The sequence below is a fragment of the Mobula hypostoma genome, chromosome 3, assembly GCF_963921235.1.
Source record: "Mobula hypostoma chromosome 3, sMobHyp1.1, whole genome shotgun sequence".
NCBI classification, from domain to species: Eukaryota; Metazoa; Chordata; class Chondrichthyes; order Myliobatiformes; family Myliobatidae; genus Mobula; species Mobula hypostoma.
The window spans coordinates 62,629,111-62,646,591 of record NC_086099.1 but is presented as its reverse complement, the minus strand read 5'-3'; the positions used below and the strand labels follow the sequence as shown (position 1 = coordinate 62,646,591).

The window sequence follows — 17,481 nt, the reverse complement described above, 5'->3', positions numbered from 1 at the left end:
CACAGTTCTCTTGCAGACTGCATCAGGTTTTCCTCCAGGATTTCCTTGTATTTTATTGCATTCATTTTACCCTCTACCTTCACAAGCCTTCCAGGGTCTACTGCTGTGATGCATCCCCAGAGCATGATGCAACTACCACCATGCTTCACAGTAGGGATGGTGTGTTTTTGATGATGTGTGGTGTTTGGCTTACGCCAAACATAGCATTTAGTCTGATGACCAAAAAGTTTGATTTTGGTTTCATCAGAGCAGAGAACCTTCTTCCAGTTGACTTTAGAATCTCCCACATGCCTTCTGGCAAGTTCTAGCCAAGATTTCTTGTGTTTTTTTTTCCAGTGGCTTTCTCTTTAACATGCTCTCATAAAATTGCGACTGGTGAAGCACCTGGGCAGTAGGAGCAGAAACCTGTCTCAGCCACTGAAACTTGTAACTGCTCCAGAATCGTCATAGGCCTCTTGGTGGCCTACCTCACTAGCCCCCTTCTTGCACAGTTACTCAGTTCTTCAATAGGTTTCAATAGATACATTTAATGTCAGATAAATGTATACAATATACGTGCTGAAATTCTTTTTCTTCGCAAACATCCATAAAAACAGAGGACAGTTAAACATTAGAACCCAAAGCTTCCCCGTCCCACGCACAAGCAGCAGCAAGGCAACTACTCCCCCGCCCCCCCACCAGCAAAAAATTATTGGCGACCCCACCAAGCACTCAAGCGTGCAGCAAAGCATCAATGAAGACAGACTTGCAGTACCCCAAAGACTACTCATTCACCCAGTAATTTGACATACCACAGGCTCTCTCTCTCTCTCTTTCTCCCTAATAAGGGAAAAAGAGCTGTCCCTGTTGCACAGCGAGGGGGGAGACATAACAAATAAGCTGCTGATTTATGCTGTTAAAAGTCTGTTGTGTCATTTTTTCTGAGCTCTGCACCCAGAAAGTTGGCCCCACAGCTCAGGTCTCTGGACACATAGCCCACGGCAGCTAACCTGCTGCTCCCGATATTCCGTGTTTTCCCATACCGCGTTGAATCAGCCTATCTCCAGAGCCGCTAAAATCTGGCACCCTGAAGGCACGCTAGTCTTCCAGGCCACGTCCTTCGGATATGAAAAAGCGGCTGGTCATGAGCTCTGAGAGCGGGTCTCATTCCCGCAAAGAACCAAAGCCAGTGTGTAACTCCTTGTCAGCGTCTTCTAAAGAACCTTGAAAAGGGGAAAAAAATAGATATAAAGATAGAAATAGAGCTGTTTCTGAAGATGCAAGCAAAAGAGTGGCCGTTTAGTGCCGTCATCACTTTGCTCCGGCCCTTGAAGGATGGCATGCTCTAGGCAGATTTACAGCTGTGCCATATTCTTTTCATTTCTTGATGATTGACTTAACATTACTCCAAGGGATACTCAGTGATTTGGAGATTTTCTTGTATCCATCTCCTGACTTGTGCTTTTCAATAACCTTTTCACAGAATTGCTTGGAGTGTTCTTTTGTTTTCATGGTCTAGTTTTTGCCAGGAAGCTGACCTACCAGCAGTTAGACTGTCCAAATACAGGTGTGTGTTTTACTACAATCAATTGGAACACCTCAACTGCACATGGTGATCTCTGTTTAACTAATTATGTGATGAATTGGCTACACCAGTGATGATTTGGTGTGTCATATTAAAGGGCGGTGAATACTTATGCAATCAATTATTTTGTGTTTTAAATTTGCAGGTAATTTAGATCACTTTGTAGAGATCTGTTTTCACTTTACCTGAAAGAGTACTTTTCTGTTGATCAAAAAAGCCAAACGAAACCACTGTGATTCAGTATTGTAAAACAATAAAACTTGAAAATTTCCAAGGGGGGGAGGGTGAATACTTTTTATAGGCACTGTGCATGTGTCATCTATCAGCCAGTACTTAGCAAAAGGGAACCATTATTAACATTAACTAGAATCAAGGGCAAAACTCTTCATTGCTCAAAGGAAAATGGTTGGGATCATTGGTCAATCACATCACCGGGGCATTGTTAAAGGTCTTCTGCAGTATGGTTCCTTGGGCTAGCATTTTTACAGCTGCTTATCCATTTGTAGGGGTGAATATGAAGATGTTCAATTGTGTTTACAACTTTTCAGATCACAAGCAAAGCTGGACAACAGTCAGAGACTGATAAGTGCCAAGTAGTGTTTGTATTGCATAAGTGCCATAAAATGACATTTCCAGCATCCTACTGGTTGCGGATAATCAGTAAAACTCCAATTATTCACACCCTTGGATCTTTGGCACTTTCCACACTCCTGAATGTTTATTTCAACTCTTTGGGGGTGTTGCACAGAATTATAATAAATTCCTACTTGTCTTCCTAGAGAATTACTTTCTTAACACCTTATCATCTCATTAGAACTTGGTATACCTGTAAAATAATTGCCACCTAATTTATTCTTTCAGGTTTTAAAGTCAGCAATCCATTAGTATTTTGACTACATTTTTCTAACCTGACAATGACATTTTAATAATCTCCTAACATGGGTTTTGATTAGGCTGTTGATTGCTGAAGCATCTGGGAAGCGCAATAACAAAGTGATGTAATGATGTGCATTTAGTTGTAGTGAAATTAGTTTGTAATCCTTGAAACTTTATTAACAGTTTAATCATCCTATTATAGGGAATATTTAGTGGCACAATATGGACTTAATGGTACTGCTAATTTTCAAGAGGTTGAACAGTAGTTTCTATCCAGGAACAAACAATCCTATGTAATTTGCTAAACTAAAACGTTACAGAACACTTATGACATTCTTGGGATGGCGAGATTATTACAAATATCCATTTCTAATGTTCAAGATTAATCAGTTTTAAAAATGTGAATCTCCTTGGATTAAGCAGTTATGCAATTAAATTGATGGGATTATATATCTTTTCCTTAAATCATTTGAGGATTGTTATCATCGTTGTCATCATTAGTCCTTAAGAGAGAAAAGATGTACCTAATGAAGAATGCACTCTTTCCTGAGTGACACAACAGCTAACTTTGATTTGAAGCCTAACACTAATTTGATTGAAGAAGCAAGGAGATCCTGACCAATTGCTCAATAGTTTAAATACTTCAGTATTCTGCGATGCATCATAAAACAAGTAATTTACTGAGGAAGTTTCACTATTTTGCCATATACTCTTAAAATGGCAGGTACTGATGATTATTTACATCCAATTATTAATGCTACAATAAGTGACTTACTGCAGCAAAGTATATTGTCATTTCTGTCTAAGAATCGAGGTATCAGTTACATTAAAATGCAGTCATTTTAGTAATGACACTGTCTTTTTAAGGTGGATTTTCAGGCAGCTTTGACCTACATATTTACAGTGTTAAAGATCTCTTCAAAGTAAGCTGCAATAAATTGGTTAATGCACATTGGAAAGGATGTACAGCTATGTACATGATCACAGACCATTCTAGCTGTTGGTGGAAACCTACTATTGATCCTGTCTTTAATTTTTGATTAATTTATGAGCTAGTCTTAAAAATTAAACTTAACTGAAAGTAACAATGACCACATGGAAAAGTGATCTTATGTGATATAAAGAACTCTAGAAGTATTTAGAAGTAGAATTCAGATAACTAGTTAGTTTTACACCATTTTCTTCTCTACTTGTGTGACCAATGTTCCTGCTCTTCATCTCCTGCTCGCTTTTTTTATATTTCTAATGAAATCAACTATGAAGATTTATTTGGTGAGGTTTACCATAAATTCTTCATTCTTTTATTATTATGCTTCATAAGCTGAGAGTGCAATTTTAAATAGCTATTTCAGCCTACCCTAGCACCTTCAGAAAGAATTATATTTTTTCACATTTTTGTATATTAAATAAATTCCCATGTCTCTATATTTCTCCTACCCTTTTCACCATCTTTCAATAACTTGAACCCTGTTAGTGTCATCCTCTCCATCAATTTGGATAGCAATCTGGGACATTATTAATTATTGTTTGGAATATTGAAAAACAATTGATGGAAGATGTTGGCTGACTGGCTCGAATTAGTTATCTAAAGTTGTTTATGAGGGTGGTGCATTTGAGACTATGCAATTTCAGAAGGCCTGGCTCCACATAACATGTTTATTAATTAAAATTACAGACACTGTGGCCATGTGGGTAGGAAACTGGCTGAGTGAGCAGAAGCAGAGAATCATTTCCTGCAGCCAGAAGAGTGAGCGTGTGTGTGTGTGTCTGGGATTAGTTTTGGGATCATTGCTCAAAATGATGTCACACATTTACTATGTTATTAATAAACATGATTCCAATCTTTCCAGATAACTTGAGACTTGAACAATGATACAATGACACAGCCTTGCGCAATCCTAGTTAGTGGTGGATATATTAGTCGATCTTTGTTTACATGTTATGAAGTAGGGAGAAGATTTTTGGGGCAGATACTTTCAAGAAGGATGCTACATAATCCTTTCAGTTAGCAGTTAAATTTTTTTGTACTATCAAAGCTAGCACAGTATAGTAGTTGCTGCTGACTATTTTACAGATTAGTCATTGGCTGAATATCACATAGCATGCTCTGTACAATCTGTGAAGCTTTTGTCTCCTTCCCTAAATGTGGTAATCAAAACTTGTTCTCTAGTGAGACTTCCTCAAACATGTGTTCTGTTTTAATCAGTAACAGAAAATATTTCATATGGTTGTCTCATCTCCCTGCCTTGCTGACTTCATAAATTTATGGGTAAGCATTGAAAAGTCCTTCTGTTCTGATTCAGTACTTGCCTTTTATTTATCTTTCTAAGTGTATTATCTCACTCTTGTCTCAACTGAATTCATTTGTCAAGTCTCATGTTCAAGTCCTGTCTATTAGTATATTCCTGCAGTCTACAGCATTCTCTTCCATTGTTGACTAGATCCTTAAAGCACTCCAGTATTTATTGGACTAATGTTGATACCAGACCAAATGGGATACTAAATCAACAGATCATGATCTTTGTTTGAGCAATTTAAAGGAGGAGAAACAGATCTAAAGGAATTGTAATTAAAAATTCTAGACTATTTAGAGCACATGGAGCTGGTGGTGTAATCTTCAGTGACTGAGCAATTATACTTGGGAATAATCAAGGGATTCAAATTTGAGGAGCACAATCTCAAACTTGTATTTCTGTAGAGAGGAATAAGACTAGAGTAATGTGAAAATAAGTGTAAGAATTTTAAAATTTACATGTTGCTGGATAAAGGCAGTATGAGTCATTGAGTACAAGAGAACAAATGAGCTGAGTGGTAGGATGGTTAATTAATGTCATTTTTTTTAAGACTCTGGCATTGCTAGAAAGGCCAGCACTTACTGCCCATTCTGAATTGCCCTTTGCAAAGCTTGTCCCAGTCAGCTGCTGCCTTGAAGCACTGGTTCTTATCCTGAAGCTACTTGTGCATTCCGTTAGGTAGAGAGTTTCAATATGCAGACCCAGCAACAAAAAAGAATTAGCTACAAAATTTCAAGTAAAGATCTATACAACTTGGAGGGGAATCTACAATGCTGGTGCTTTCATGTGTCTGCAGCCTTTGTAATTTTTGGTAATGAAGACCATGAATCTGGAAGGTGCCATCAATGAGCTCAGTAGGTAACTGGAGTACATTTCATAGATGATGCACGCTGCAGCCAAAATGCACCAGAGATGTATGGAAAGAATTTATGGGGTAGTTCATGGAGTACCATTCAAGCAGGCTGCATGGTCCTGGATGATACGTTTGAGTTATTGGAGCCGACCTCATGCATGCAAGTGAAGAGTATTCCATCATGCTGCTAGTGAAAAGACCTTTGGGTACAATGCCTATAAAAGGTATTAACCCCACACTTGGAAGTTTTCATGTGATATTGTTTTACAACATTGAATCACAGTGGATTTAACTAGACTCTGTTTGACACTGATCAACAGAAAAAGACTCTTGTGTCAAAGTGAAAATCAATCTCTACAAGTTGATCTAAATTAATTACAAATATAAAACACAAAATAATTGATTGCATAAGCATTCACCCCCATCAAGTCAGTATTTAGTAGATGCACCTCTGGCAGCAATTACATTCTTGAGTCTGTGTGGGTAGTCCTCTATCAGCTTTGCACATCTGGACGCTGACATTTTTCCCCTTTTTTACAGAACTGCTCAAGCTTGCATGGGGATCATGAGTGAACAGGCCTTTTCAAGTCCAGCCACAAATTCTCAATTAGATTGATGTCTGGACTCTTGACTTGGCCACTCCAGGACATTAACTTTGTTGTTTTACAGGCCTTTCTGAGTAGCTTTGGCTTTAGGCTTGGGGTCATTGTCTTGCTGGAAAACAATTTTTTGCAAGTCACAGTTCTTTTGTTTTCCTCCAGGAATTCCCTCTACTGTGCTACATTCATTTTGCCCTCTACTTTCACAAGCCTTCCAGGGCCTGCTGCAGTGAAGCATCCCCACAGCATGATCAGCCATCACCATGCTTCACGGTAGGGATGGTGTGTTTTTGATGATGTGCAGTGCTTGGCTTATGCCAAACATAGCATTTAGTCTGATGGCCAAAAAGCTCAAGTTTGGTTTAATCAGACCTTGGAACTTTTTTCCAGCTGACTTCAGAGTCTCCCATATGCCTTCTGGCAAACTCTAGCTGAGATTTCATGTGAGTTTTTTTTTTCAACAGTGGCTTTCTCTTTGCCACTCTCCCATAAAGTTGCGACTGGTGAAGCACCCGGGCAACAGTTGTCTGCGCACTCTCTCCCATCTCAGCCACTGAAACTTGTAACTCTTCCGGAGTTGTCATAGGTCTCTTGGTGACCTGCCTCACTTGTCCCCTTCTTGCACGGTCACTCAATTTTTGAGGACGGCCTGCTCTAGGCAGATTTACAGCTGTGCCATATTCTTTCCATTTTTTGACGATTGACTTAACTGTACTTACTCCAAGGGATATTCAGTAACTTTCTTGTATCGATCTCCAGACTTGTGCTTTTCAGTAACCTTTTTGCGGAGTTGCTTAGAGTGTTCTTTTGTCTTTGTGGTGTAGTTTTTTCCAGGACACTGACTCACCAGCCCTTGGACCTTCCAGATACAGGTGTATTTTCACTATAATCAATTGAAACACCTTGACTGCACACGGTGATCTCCATTTAACTAATTATGTGACTTCTAAAACCAGTTAGCTGCACCAGTGATGATTCTCGTGCATCATATTAGAGGTGGTGAATACTTGTACAATCAATTATTTTGTGTTGTATATTTGTCATTAATTTAGAACACTTTGTAAAGATCTGTTTTCACATTGACACGGAAGAGTCTTTTTCTGTTGATCAGTGTCAAAAAAGCCAAATTAAATCCATTGCGATTCAATGTTGTAAAACAAAAAATGAAAACTTCCAAGGTGGGGGGTGAATACTTTTAAAAGCATTGTATCAGGAAGTGAATTACTGAACAGGAAGCCCAGCATCTAACCTGCTTTTGTAATCTTGGTGTCACTGTGGCAGCTCCACATGTGCTTCTGTGCAATGGTGATCTCCTAGGACGTTAATGTTTTGGATCCCCAGTTATGGTAATTATCATTGAATGTCAATATTAATTAGTTAGACTTGCTATATTGGAGATAGTCACTGTTCAGCAAGTAACATCTGTCCCACTAAGACCTAAAAGTTAGCTCTGCCTTGGTATGCGCAGCTATAGATTGCTACTTTTACTGAGATGTAGAGAATAGGATTGAACATTACACTCATTAGTGACTGTAGGATGGCCTGTGTTCGTCCAATGTAGACGTGAAATGCAAAAACTGTAGAAACCTGTTGGTTTTTTTTTTTAAAAAGCAAAGAACCTGAACAAAATTAAGGGAAAGGGGATTGAAAGAACAGACAAAATGACAAAATATAATAGCGTCTACCTCAGTGCTTGTAAAGAAACAATTGGCAACAGAGTCTGAAGATGAACTGGTGACTATAACCTACTCTATCCCTGCCTTCCCCAGGTATGGTTTCAACAAGTCCCATACCAAATGCCGCCTCTTGAGTACTCGTCAACCGGCAGCAGTTCCCACTAGCACTAAGGGAGACGAGAAGTGACTGCCATGGCCCACACACTCCTGTTTCGGATCAAGTGGATCAATTCATTGGTATTCATTTCCAGTTCTCTGGCTGCTATCTCCATCATCATTTGTCTTTGCCTTCTTTTTGCTTTCTTCCCTTCAATCTTTCCCATAATTACCATGCATTCTAACTCCTCTTTCCTAATCACATGTCCAATGAAGTTACGTTGCCTTTTCATGATCTCATATATTACTTCCCTTTTTGTGCTTGCTCTGTTCATGACATCCTCATTAGATATTCATTTCGTTCATGACATTCTTTGCATCCTCCTCAAAAACCACATCCCTACTACTTCAATTTGTTTCCTCATTTTACTAGATATTCACCAAGTTGGCACCTGCACTTTTGAATAGGCCTGATAATTTTGCACTCCTTATTGAACCAGGGCTAAATCATGACTTCAAGGCAATTGTAGAATAAAGGACAAGCATTGTGGCAAAAGGAGGTTTAGTTCTTCAAGGTTCACCCATCACTTGCCACAGACAAACTGGCAACCGAGACCTTTGGCACTCAGTCTGTACTAATAAACTTGTGTTTGTAAAGAATGAAAGATGTCGAAAGGAACATTGGAGCAAATGAGGTCATGCAAACATGGAAGAAAATTTCGTGATGATCAAGTATTGGATTGGTGGACAGGAACAATAGAGAAACGTGTGCAAGCTATAAGGAGAATTAGAAAGGAGAGTATGACATTGTTAAATAGGTAGTCATTACAGGTTAATGAGGATCTGAACAATGGCTAAATGCAACTTGGGGTAAGTTAACACATTGGAAAGAGTTGTAGATAAAATTGTGATTATAGAGATTAGAATGAGAGAGGATGTCCAAGAATTTCTTGGAATAGTCAGTTAAAATCATTACAGTTTCAAAATAAGAAACTGATACGAGAACAGAATTAGATGAAGATAAAGTTCTTCAGATGTGGTCCAGTTTTTAAAGCTAATTTACAAGATAATGGATTATTTTCAGTTTTATGATTTAATCTGAATTTTGGTTAGGAACATAAACTAAATTTTTTGAGAATTTTAAAAACAGTGATAGAGTTTGAGACTTGAGCTGAAATTTATAATTCTGTTTGTATGATTGTGTTAAACTGCCCTGTCTAGTCATTAGGATAAGCGTTTCAATCTGACAAATCCCCAGGATGGTGAATGTTTTACATTGACCACATGGGGTGTGTTTTGTATCCAGTGCTGAAACTGGTGTCAGATTGTGCATCTGGTTTTAATCTTGTTAATCTCTGTGGTGCTTCTGATAGACTTAAGGGGCTGAGAGTCCAGAATCATACATAGGACAAGAATTCCTTCTCCAGAAGTAATGAATGAGCAATTATTATGACCTGAGAGTAAAGGTGATCAAACTTCTAACATTTAACTTCCTAATAAAAATAAAAATAGCAGGAAACAGTCGGCAGGTAAAGCAGCATCTATGGAAAGGGAAACGGTTGATGTTTCAGGTTAACACACACAAAATGCTGGAGGAACTCAGCAGATCATGGAGCATCCATGAAAATGAACAAACAGTCATTGTTTCGGGCCATGACCTTCTTCAGGACTGGAAATGAGAGAAGAAGCCAGAATAAAAAGGTGGGGGAAGGGGAAGGAGGATAGCTAGAGGCTGATAGGTGAATCCAGCTGGATAGGAAAGGTAAAGAGCTGGAGAGAAAGGAATCTGATGAAGAGAAAATGAAGGGGGGGGGGTCACCAGGGTGAGGTGACAGGCAGGTGAGAAGTGGTAAGAGGCCAGAGTTGGGAATGGAAGAACAGGAGAGGGACAGGAAAAGTTTTTTTCCTACCGAAAGGAGAAGTCAATATTCATGCCATCAGGTTGGAGGATTCCCAGACAGAATACAAGGTGTTGCTTCTCCACTTGATGGGGTGATGGCTTTTCCATCATGACACAAGGAGACCATGGACCATCATGTCGGAATGAGAATGGTAACAGGAATCTAACTATTAGGACTGGAAAGTTCCACTTCAGGCAGATGGAACAGAGGAGCTCAACGAAGTGGTTCCCCAGTGTAGAGGAGGCCGCACAGGGAGCACCAGATACAAAAGATGATCCCAGCAGGTTTGCAGGTGAAGTGTTGCCTCACCTGGAAGGGCTGTTTGGGGCCCTGAATGGAGGTGAGGGAGGAGGTGAATGGGCAGGTTTAGTACTTTGGCCGCTTGCAGGGGTAAGTACCAGGAGGGAGAATAGTGGAGACAGACAAATGGATAAGGATATTTTGGAGGGAGCAATCCCTGCAGAAAGCGGAGAACTTGCTGAGGTGTGGGTGAAGGGGGACAAAGGTAAAACCCTTGCTGAGGACAGAACATACCGCCTCAGAGGGGAAGTTCAGTGGAAATGGTGCAGACACAGCAGGCATTAGAGCTGGGATTGACGGGAGCAGGGGTTTAGGATGTTCAAGGAAGGTGGGGTGGGAGAAAGATGGGGTCTCCAAGTACAGGTTTCTCCCGCTATCCGAAGGTACAGCGCTCCTATGAAACAGTTTGTAAGCCGAAACGTTGTAAAGCGAAGAAGCAATTACCATTAATTTATATGGGAAAAATTTTTGAGCGTTCCCAGACCCAAAAAATAACCTACCAAATCATAACAAATAACACATAAAACCTAAAATAACATGAGCATATAGTAAAAGCAGGAATAATATGATAAATACACAGCCTATATAAAGTAGAAATAATGTATGTACAGTGTAGTTTCACTTGTCAAAATCGGGAAGGCAGCGAGCCAAAATTGATTTGGAGAAAAAAAAAATCGGCACGTACACACGTGCGCACACAACTGCTCGCACAAGACTTCACGGTCATGGTAGTCTTTCTCGGGGTAAACACACATATAAAGCGGGTGTCTTTTTTTCATAAAAGCGAAAATCCTCTTTGGTTAGCGAAAACGGGTACTAATGTAGGTCTTTCGCAACGGCGAGCTGTTGTAAAGCGAATGTTCGAAAAACAGGAGCCACCTGTACCTAAGAGGTGATGGTGGAGCATGAGAGAATGTTTCAGGTTGCACGTCTATTTCCAGCATTTTCTGGTTTTATTTCAGATTTGTGATATCTCTGGCTTGTTGATTCTACTTTAATCAAGTTCCTTGTATGTTTTTATGCAATTTGATTGCATTTTCCTATCCATAGATATGGCTCCTGGATTATTGGTCATATAGCATAAGCAATATTGTTTACCCAGCTCTAATAGAAATTGTGGTGGAAATTGACATTACTCTTTAATTTTGCAGATTCCAAAAGACGCAGCCTGTTTAGTAGCTCTTACTATCCTGCGAATTACCCTAGTCCTTTCAGTCCAAATAGAAGCAGCAGTCCTTTTGGCAGTGGCTTCAGTTCCCCATCCTCCACTCCAGTTCGATCTGCTTCACATGTGAAACAGTTGATGATGCCTGGGACTACAGGTATTATAATGTTAATATCATAGTAACCATGAAATATTTCATAATTGTTCACAATGTCAGATACTTCATTGCATCAAAGTTTGATTTCAAGTACCATTGGTTTATCATTGATAAATCTGAATTCCATTTTTGAGTGGAAAATTTGGTTACAGCCATGGAATCTGGGACTTTAGTTAAAATGCATAATTCTGTGTGTATGGTTTTGTTGGGCTGCCCTGCCTAGTCTAGACTAGGTCTTCCAATTTTGATACATCCCAAGAAACTGAGGATTTTGCATTGATGACTGAATTGGGTGTGTATTGTGTCCATGCCCAGGCTGATGTCAGTTTGAGCATCTGGTTTTATTATTAACTTCTGTAATGCTCTGATATACTTGAGACTAGGCGTTTAGAATCATACATAATTCAAGATTTCCTTCCACAGTAATTTCAAGTGACATTAATGCAATTTTATTTCTACACTGGTAAGATTGATAAATGCTGTTGTCATGCTGATTGCAGAGAAAATGAAAAATTGACTAAAAGTGAAAATGCTGTGATAAAATTATTGTTCAGTAGAAAATTACAAATTGTATAAATACTGTTCTTTCCTCTATTTTTAATTATATCCTTCAAATGCTAGACTTCAAATTGTTCAATCCAAGACAAATGATCAATTAAATGCTCACATGCATTTCCTCACTCTGACCAAAGAATTATCTATTTTTGTGGCTGAGGAGAAAAGTGATGAAGCTTAGAAAATTTAATTAGCTGTGCATGCATTTTTTTGTGAGAGTTTTGATTTGATGGGTGGTGGAAGTAATTGAGATGTAATGAACTGAAGGGGCAGGGAAAAGTCTGGATTTCAAAATTGTTTCAGGCCTATGCAAATTTAAAACTGTAGTGTTCGTCAAACGAATTAATTGTCCTGAGTGTATACTTCCCTGGAAGTAAAGTTTTCATTAAGACCATCAGAGATTTGGCTCAAAGTACCTCATATTTACTACTACCTTTCGTGATTATGCATCAGTTGGTCCAGTCAGTACATAACTTGTAACCTGTAACTTAAGTTTAGCTACAGCACAGAAACAGGCCCTTCAGCCCATCCAGTCCGTGCTGAAGCATTCAAACTGCTCGGTCTCATCAACCTGCACCCGGACCACCGCCCTCTATACCCCTCCCATCCATGTACCTATCCAAACTTCTCTTAAACGTTGAAATCAAAATTGCATCCACCACTTGCGCTGGCAGCTCATTCCATACTCTCACCACTCTCAGTGAAGAAGTTACCCCTCCTATTCCCCTTAAATATTTCACCTTTCAACCTTAACCCATGACCTCTTGTTGTTGTCTCACCCTATCTCTGGGAAAAGCCTGCTTGCATTCATCCTATCTATATCCCTCATAATTTTGTATACCCCTATCAAATCTCCTCCCCTCAAATCTCAATGTTCTAGGAAATAAAGTTCCAACCTATTTAATCTTTCCTTATAACTCAGATCCTCCAGTCCTGGCAACATCCTTGTAAATTTTCTCTGTACTCTTTCAACCTTATTTAATCTTTCCTGTAAGTAGTTGATTAAAACTGCACACATAGATAGGGTGGATAGCCAGTACCTGTTTCCCAGGGCACGAATAGCAAACACCAGAGGGTATATGTACAAAGTTAAGGGAGGGAAGTTTAGGGGAGATGTCAGGGGTAAGTTTTTTTTATACAGAGGGTTGTGGGTGCCTGGAATGACTTGCCAGGGATGGTGGTGGAGGCTAAAACAGGGGTATTTAAGAGCCTCTTGGACAGGCACATGGATGAAAGAAAAATAGAGGGTTACGGGGTAGTGTGGGTTTAGTACGTTTTTTAATGAATATATGGGTCGACACAACACCGAGGGCCGAAGGGCCTGTACTGTGCTGTAATATTCTAGTGTCTAATGCTCCAAATTAGGCCTTACCAACATCTTGTACAACTTCTACATAACATCCCATTTCCTGTACTCAGTACTTCAACTTATGAAGGCTAATGTGTAAAAGCTGAGATTGGGCAAATCACACTAGACGCTGGAGCAACTCAGCAGGCCAGGCAGCATCTACGGAAAAGAGTACTTTAGACGTTTCGGACCAAAACCCTTCAGCAGGACTTGCAGGTTAGAGGGAATTGAAGTAATTGAGTAGCTCTGAGAAAGCGAATGGACCAAAAAGCATCATCATTGATATCTTAAGCAATATTATGGTTGCTTTCTAATCTTCTAGTTGTATTGTTTTTAACATCCTGATTTTTCTGAAACCTCATAGAGCATTTCCACTATGTAGAATGGAAGGTACAACTAGTTTCTTAGAAGTCTGTTGTCTTTGTTACTTAGGTTTTGTTGTTATGAGTGAGAATACTAATATTTCTATTATAAGAGCCAAAACAAACTATTACCATGTTCCTCTTATCTACATTAGGTTATTTTAAAGGTTCCATAGACCAAAATCCCCTTAGCCCTCCATCATCTGTGGATAGTGAGCTAAGCGCTTCCGAAGTAGACGAAGACTCATTGGGATCTGGCTACAAGCTTGCTGATGTCACAGATGTGCAAATCCTAGCTCGAATGCAGGAAGAGAGTATGTATTAACCTGAAACAAACATGCTGATTTTGACTATTTATGATCCAGTTATTTCTTTTTTTTTCAGCAATTGATATTATTCTGTTGTAGTTCTATAATACTTTTTTTTCCTGGGTCCTGAATGTGCTTCTGGCTGGAGCTGGGTAAATTTGAGATTTGCCTACTGTTAAGGTCATATAACAAGACTTGCCAAAAACAAAATAGGGATTTAAGGATTCAGTATGGTACTCCAAATGAATAGTAGTAATAACAATGGGTGTATGGCCCACTAAACACAGTGAAACAGCTCAAGGTGTGTCACAGGCAATGTTTAATCTGACGAAAATGGATCCATAAAGTGGGTTTTAAAGGGTTTGTTGTGTAATAGAGGGAGAACAAGGGATTTGGGAAGGGAATTCCAAAGCTGGACGCACAGCCTCTAATAGTGGAATGATTGCCATTGAAGATGCTTGTGAACCACTTGGTGGAAGGGGGAGAGGGCTAGTCAGTTATCTCTATCAGTCTAGAGCTTGTAAGAATTTGGAGTTTATGTAGAGGATATTATAAAATGAGAAATGATATATTCTTGCAATGCCGAAGATGGCATAAGTGCCAGAATTTGGGTGAGTTTAAGTTTATGGATAGTGTCAGGCAAGAAGCAAGTCAGAAGTATAAATCAAGAAGTAATGAAGGCTTGAATAAGAGGTTAAGCAGCAGACCACCTTAGTTGGGGTGCGAAAAAATTCCTAACTATATAATTTCAGTAATGTCACCTTACTGTGGTTCCTAAAATGGGTAATATTCCTCCCCCCCCCCCCCAAGCTGGTGGTGGGAGTTTCTAAAGAGTTAATAAAGATAAAGGAGGCAGTGAGGTCACCTGAGTGATGAACTTAATATAAGGCGTGAATTACTTATTACAAGCATTTGATCCTCAGCGCCTCATTATTGATTACAAAATTCATGCAATCACCACCTCTCTTGCTAACCCACCATTTTCTTAGACTTTGCTTAAAGTACACTATAGTTGTTGAAGACCAATGTGGCATTTTTGTATTTGGCATATCATGAGAATTCTAGACTGAAGAAATCTTTATTATTTCCAGACCTGGCCTGCATATTATTGCCAATCACTACTGTAGTACAGTGCTAGCTAGTGCGATTCCCATAGTCTAATCATGCAGTTACACAATTCCGGTGAATCAGGGTATGGCATTCAATGGGGTAAAGTTCAGAATCTGCCCTTGCGATGTTCTTGACTGCATTTCTCTAGCCCACGACCCAACCGAGATATTGTTGCTGCACTTTATGTATCTTCAGGCAGAGATTCAGGTTTTGCCTGGGGTCATTACTTTCCCCTTTATTGATCGCAGTGTTCGAGTTTGGACTTAATAGGTGATTGACCATGGTTGTTGATCCATAACGAAAATGGCAGAAGCAGACCAAATGAAAAGATGTAGACAGTATAATGTAGAGTATCTGACATATGGATCTATACCAGCACCAAGCAGCCAATGTGTCTGTCGGGTGAAAGTTTTTTCAAATGAGGCAATGAAATTGTGTAGGCTTCTTGAACATTTGAAGAGGATACATTCTGATAAAGCAGGCAAGAACTTGGCTTATGTGAAAACTTTCAGAAACGAAAAACATCTTAAAACATTTTGTCAGTGATGGTTTGCGTGCTTCATACAACATTTCATTGTTAATTGCTAAATCTGGAACGGTCCCATATAATTGAGGAAAAACTGATTCTGCCAGCAGTAAGGGAGGTTCTGAGTGCAGTTTTGTATTAGTCACTTGATCAAATAATTAAAGTGATTCCACTCAGCAACAACTCTGTTCAAAGACAAATTAAAATGTCTGAGAATGTGGAAGACACATTGTGTAACATACTTAGGACAACAATTTGCTCTACAGTTGGTTGGGTCAACTTTGCCAGGCAGCAAATCTTTGCTGCTTGGTTATGTTTGCTTCATAAAAGATGCAAGCATGGTTCAAGAGTTGTTATTTCCGAGGGGACTGGAAATTGATGCAGAAAGGGAGTCAGTTTTTCGGTTAGTTGAGCAATTTTTCAAAGAGAAGGACATCCTGCTCACCGACATTCTTGCTTGTGCAACAGATGGGAAGAGAAAAAAATACCAGATGATGATCTTCAAGTATACAGTGCCCACCTGGCTGAGCTTCATAAAGACTTGTCAAAGAGATTTTAGGACCTTCTCTCAATCCAAATTCCAGATTGGGTAATAAACCCATTCCCGAACATTTGTAATGAGGAATTAACAGGAATGATGGAGGAAGAACTGACCTCACAACAAAATTACTTATACTAGAAAACATATCAAAACATTTGGCTGCAAAAAGAAATCTCTGAATGCCATCCTACACTGTAGAAAAACGTCAAGATGTTCTTTGTTGCCTTTCCAACATGATATTTAGTGGAGCAAGGTTTCAGGGCAATCACCCAACTTTTCAAAGCAATGAAACAGACTGCAAGTTACTGAACGTGGAAATACGCGACGACTCCTAAGTGACATTCAGTTTAATGTTGAGAAACTGATATACAACCTCACTAAGCCTATCCATATCATTGAAAGGAGGAAAAAGCAATGAAGTAGTGAATTGTATGAATACTCTAAAAATTGTTGATAAAATGGTTTTTACTGTAAATAAAGAAATTTTATTTGTAGCCTTAAATAGATTTGAATAGCTTTTGCAATTATTTGTCACTGCTTTGAAGTTTCAATTCCTGTTTTCTTTCACTGTGCATCATAAATCAAAATTCTTTATAGTTTTTATGTAATGGCTAGAAAGGGACAGGGGTGCACTGGGGATGTTGTCTAGGAGCCAAGGGGGCCAGTAACCCAAAAAAAGTTTGGGAACCACTGCCTTAGACAAAATATGGTATTCCCTTGTTCACTACTTTTATTGTTCCTAGGTCTCAGACAGGAGTATGCAGCTAGTACGTCAAGACGTAGCTCTGGTTCTTCTTGCCATTCAACAAGACGAGGTACATTCAGTGATCAGGAGTTTGATGTTCAGAGTCTAGAAGATGAAGAAGAATGTGTTCCTCATGCTGTGCACCCTTCCCTGAACCGTTTCACTCCATCTCCACGGCACACCCCACGAGCCTCACCCAGGCATTCACCTCGGAACTCCCCGCGATCTCGCTCGCCTGCTCGCAGTCTGGATTATGGGAGGGCATCCGTCTCACCACAGCCCATGATCAGTCGTCTACAGCAACCTCGTCTCTCATTGCAAGGCCATGCGTCAGACCTCCAATGCAATATTATAAAAAATGAAGGTAACCGATAGTAGAGTTGTAGTGGACATAATCACAAGTTCTAAATGTTATAACTACTGCATTGATTAGCAATGATACTTGAAACACTCTGATATGATTCTGATATGTTAAATAACTATAGATTTATTCAGTTCAATGTTA

At 39.4% G+C, this 17,481-nt stretch overlaps 1 protein-coding gene across 1 annotated transcript in view; it reads left to right on the top strand.

The window, feature by feature from the left end:
• Positions 1-17,481, top strand: part of slain2 (SLAIN motif family, member 2) — a 49,855-nt gene that overhangs the window by 23,129 nt on the left and 9,245 nt on the right. Inside the window, exons 3-5 of the mRNA XM_063043182.1 lie at positions 11,311-11,481; positions 13,902-14,060; positions 16,975-17,340. Of these exons, the coding sequence (XP_062899252.1) occupies positions 11,311-11,481; positions 13,902-14,060; positions 16,975-17,340 (696 nt within the window). The remainder of the gene's footprint in view (positions 1-11,310; positions 11,482-13,901; positions 14,061-16,974; positions 17,341-17,481) is intronic.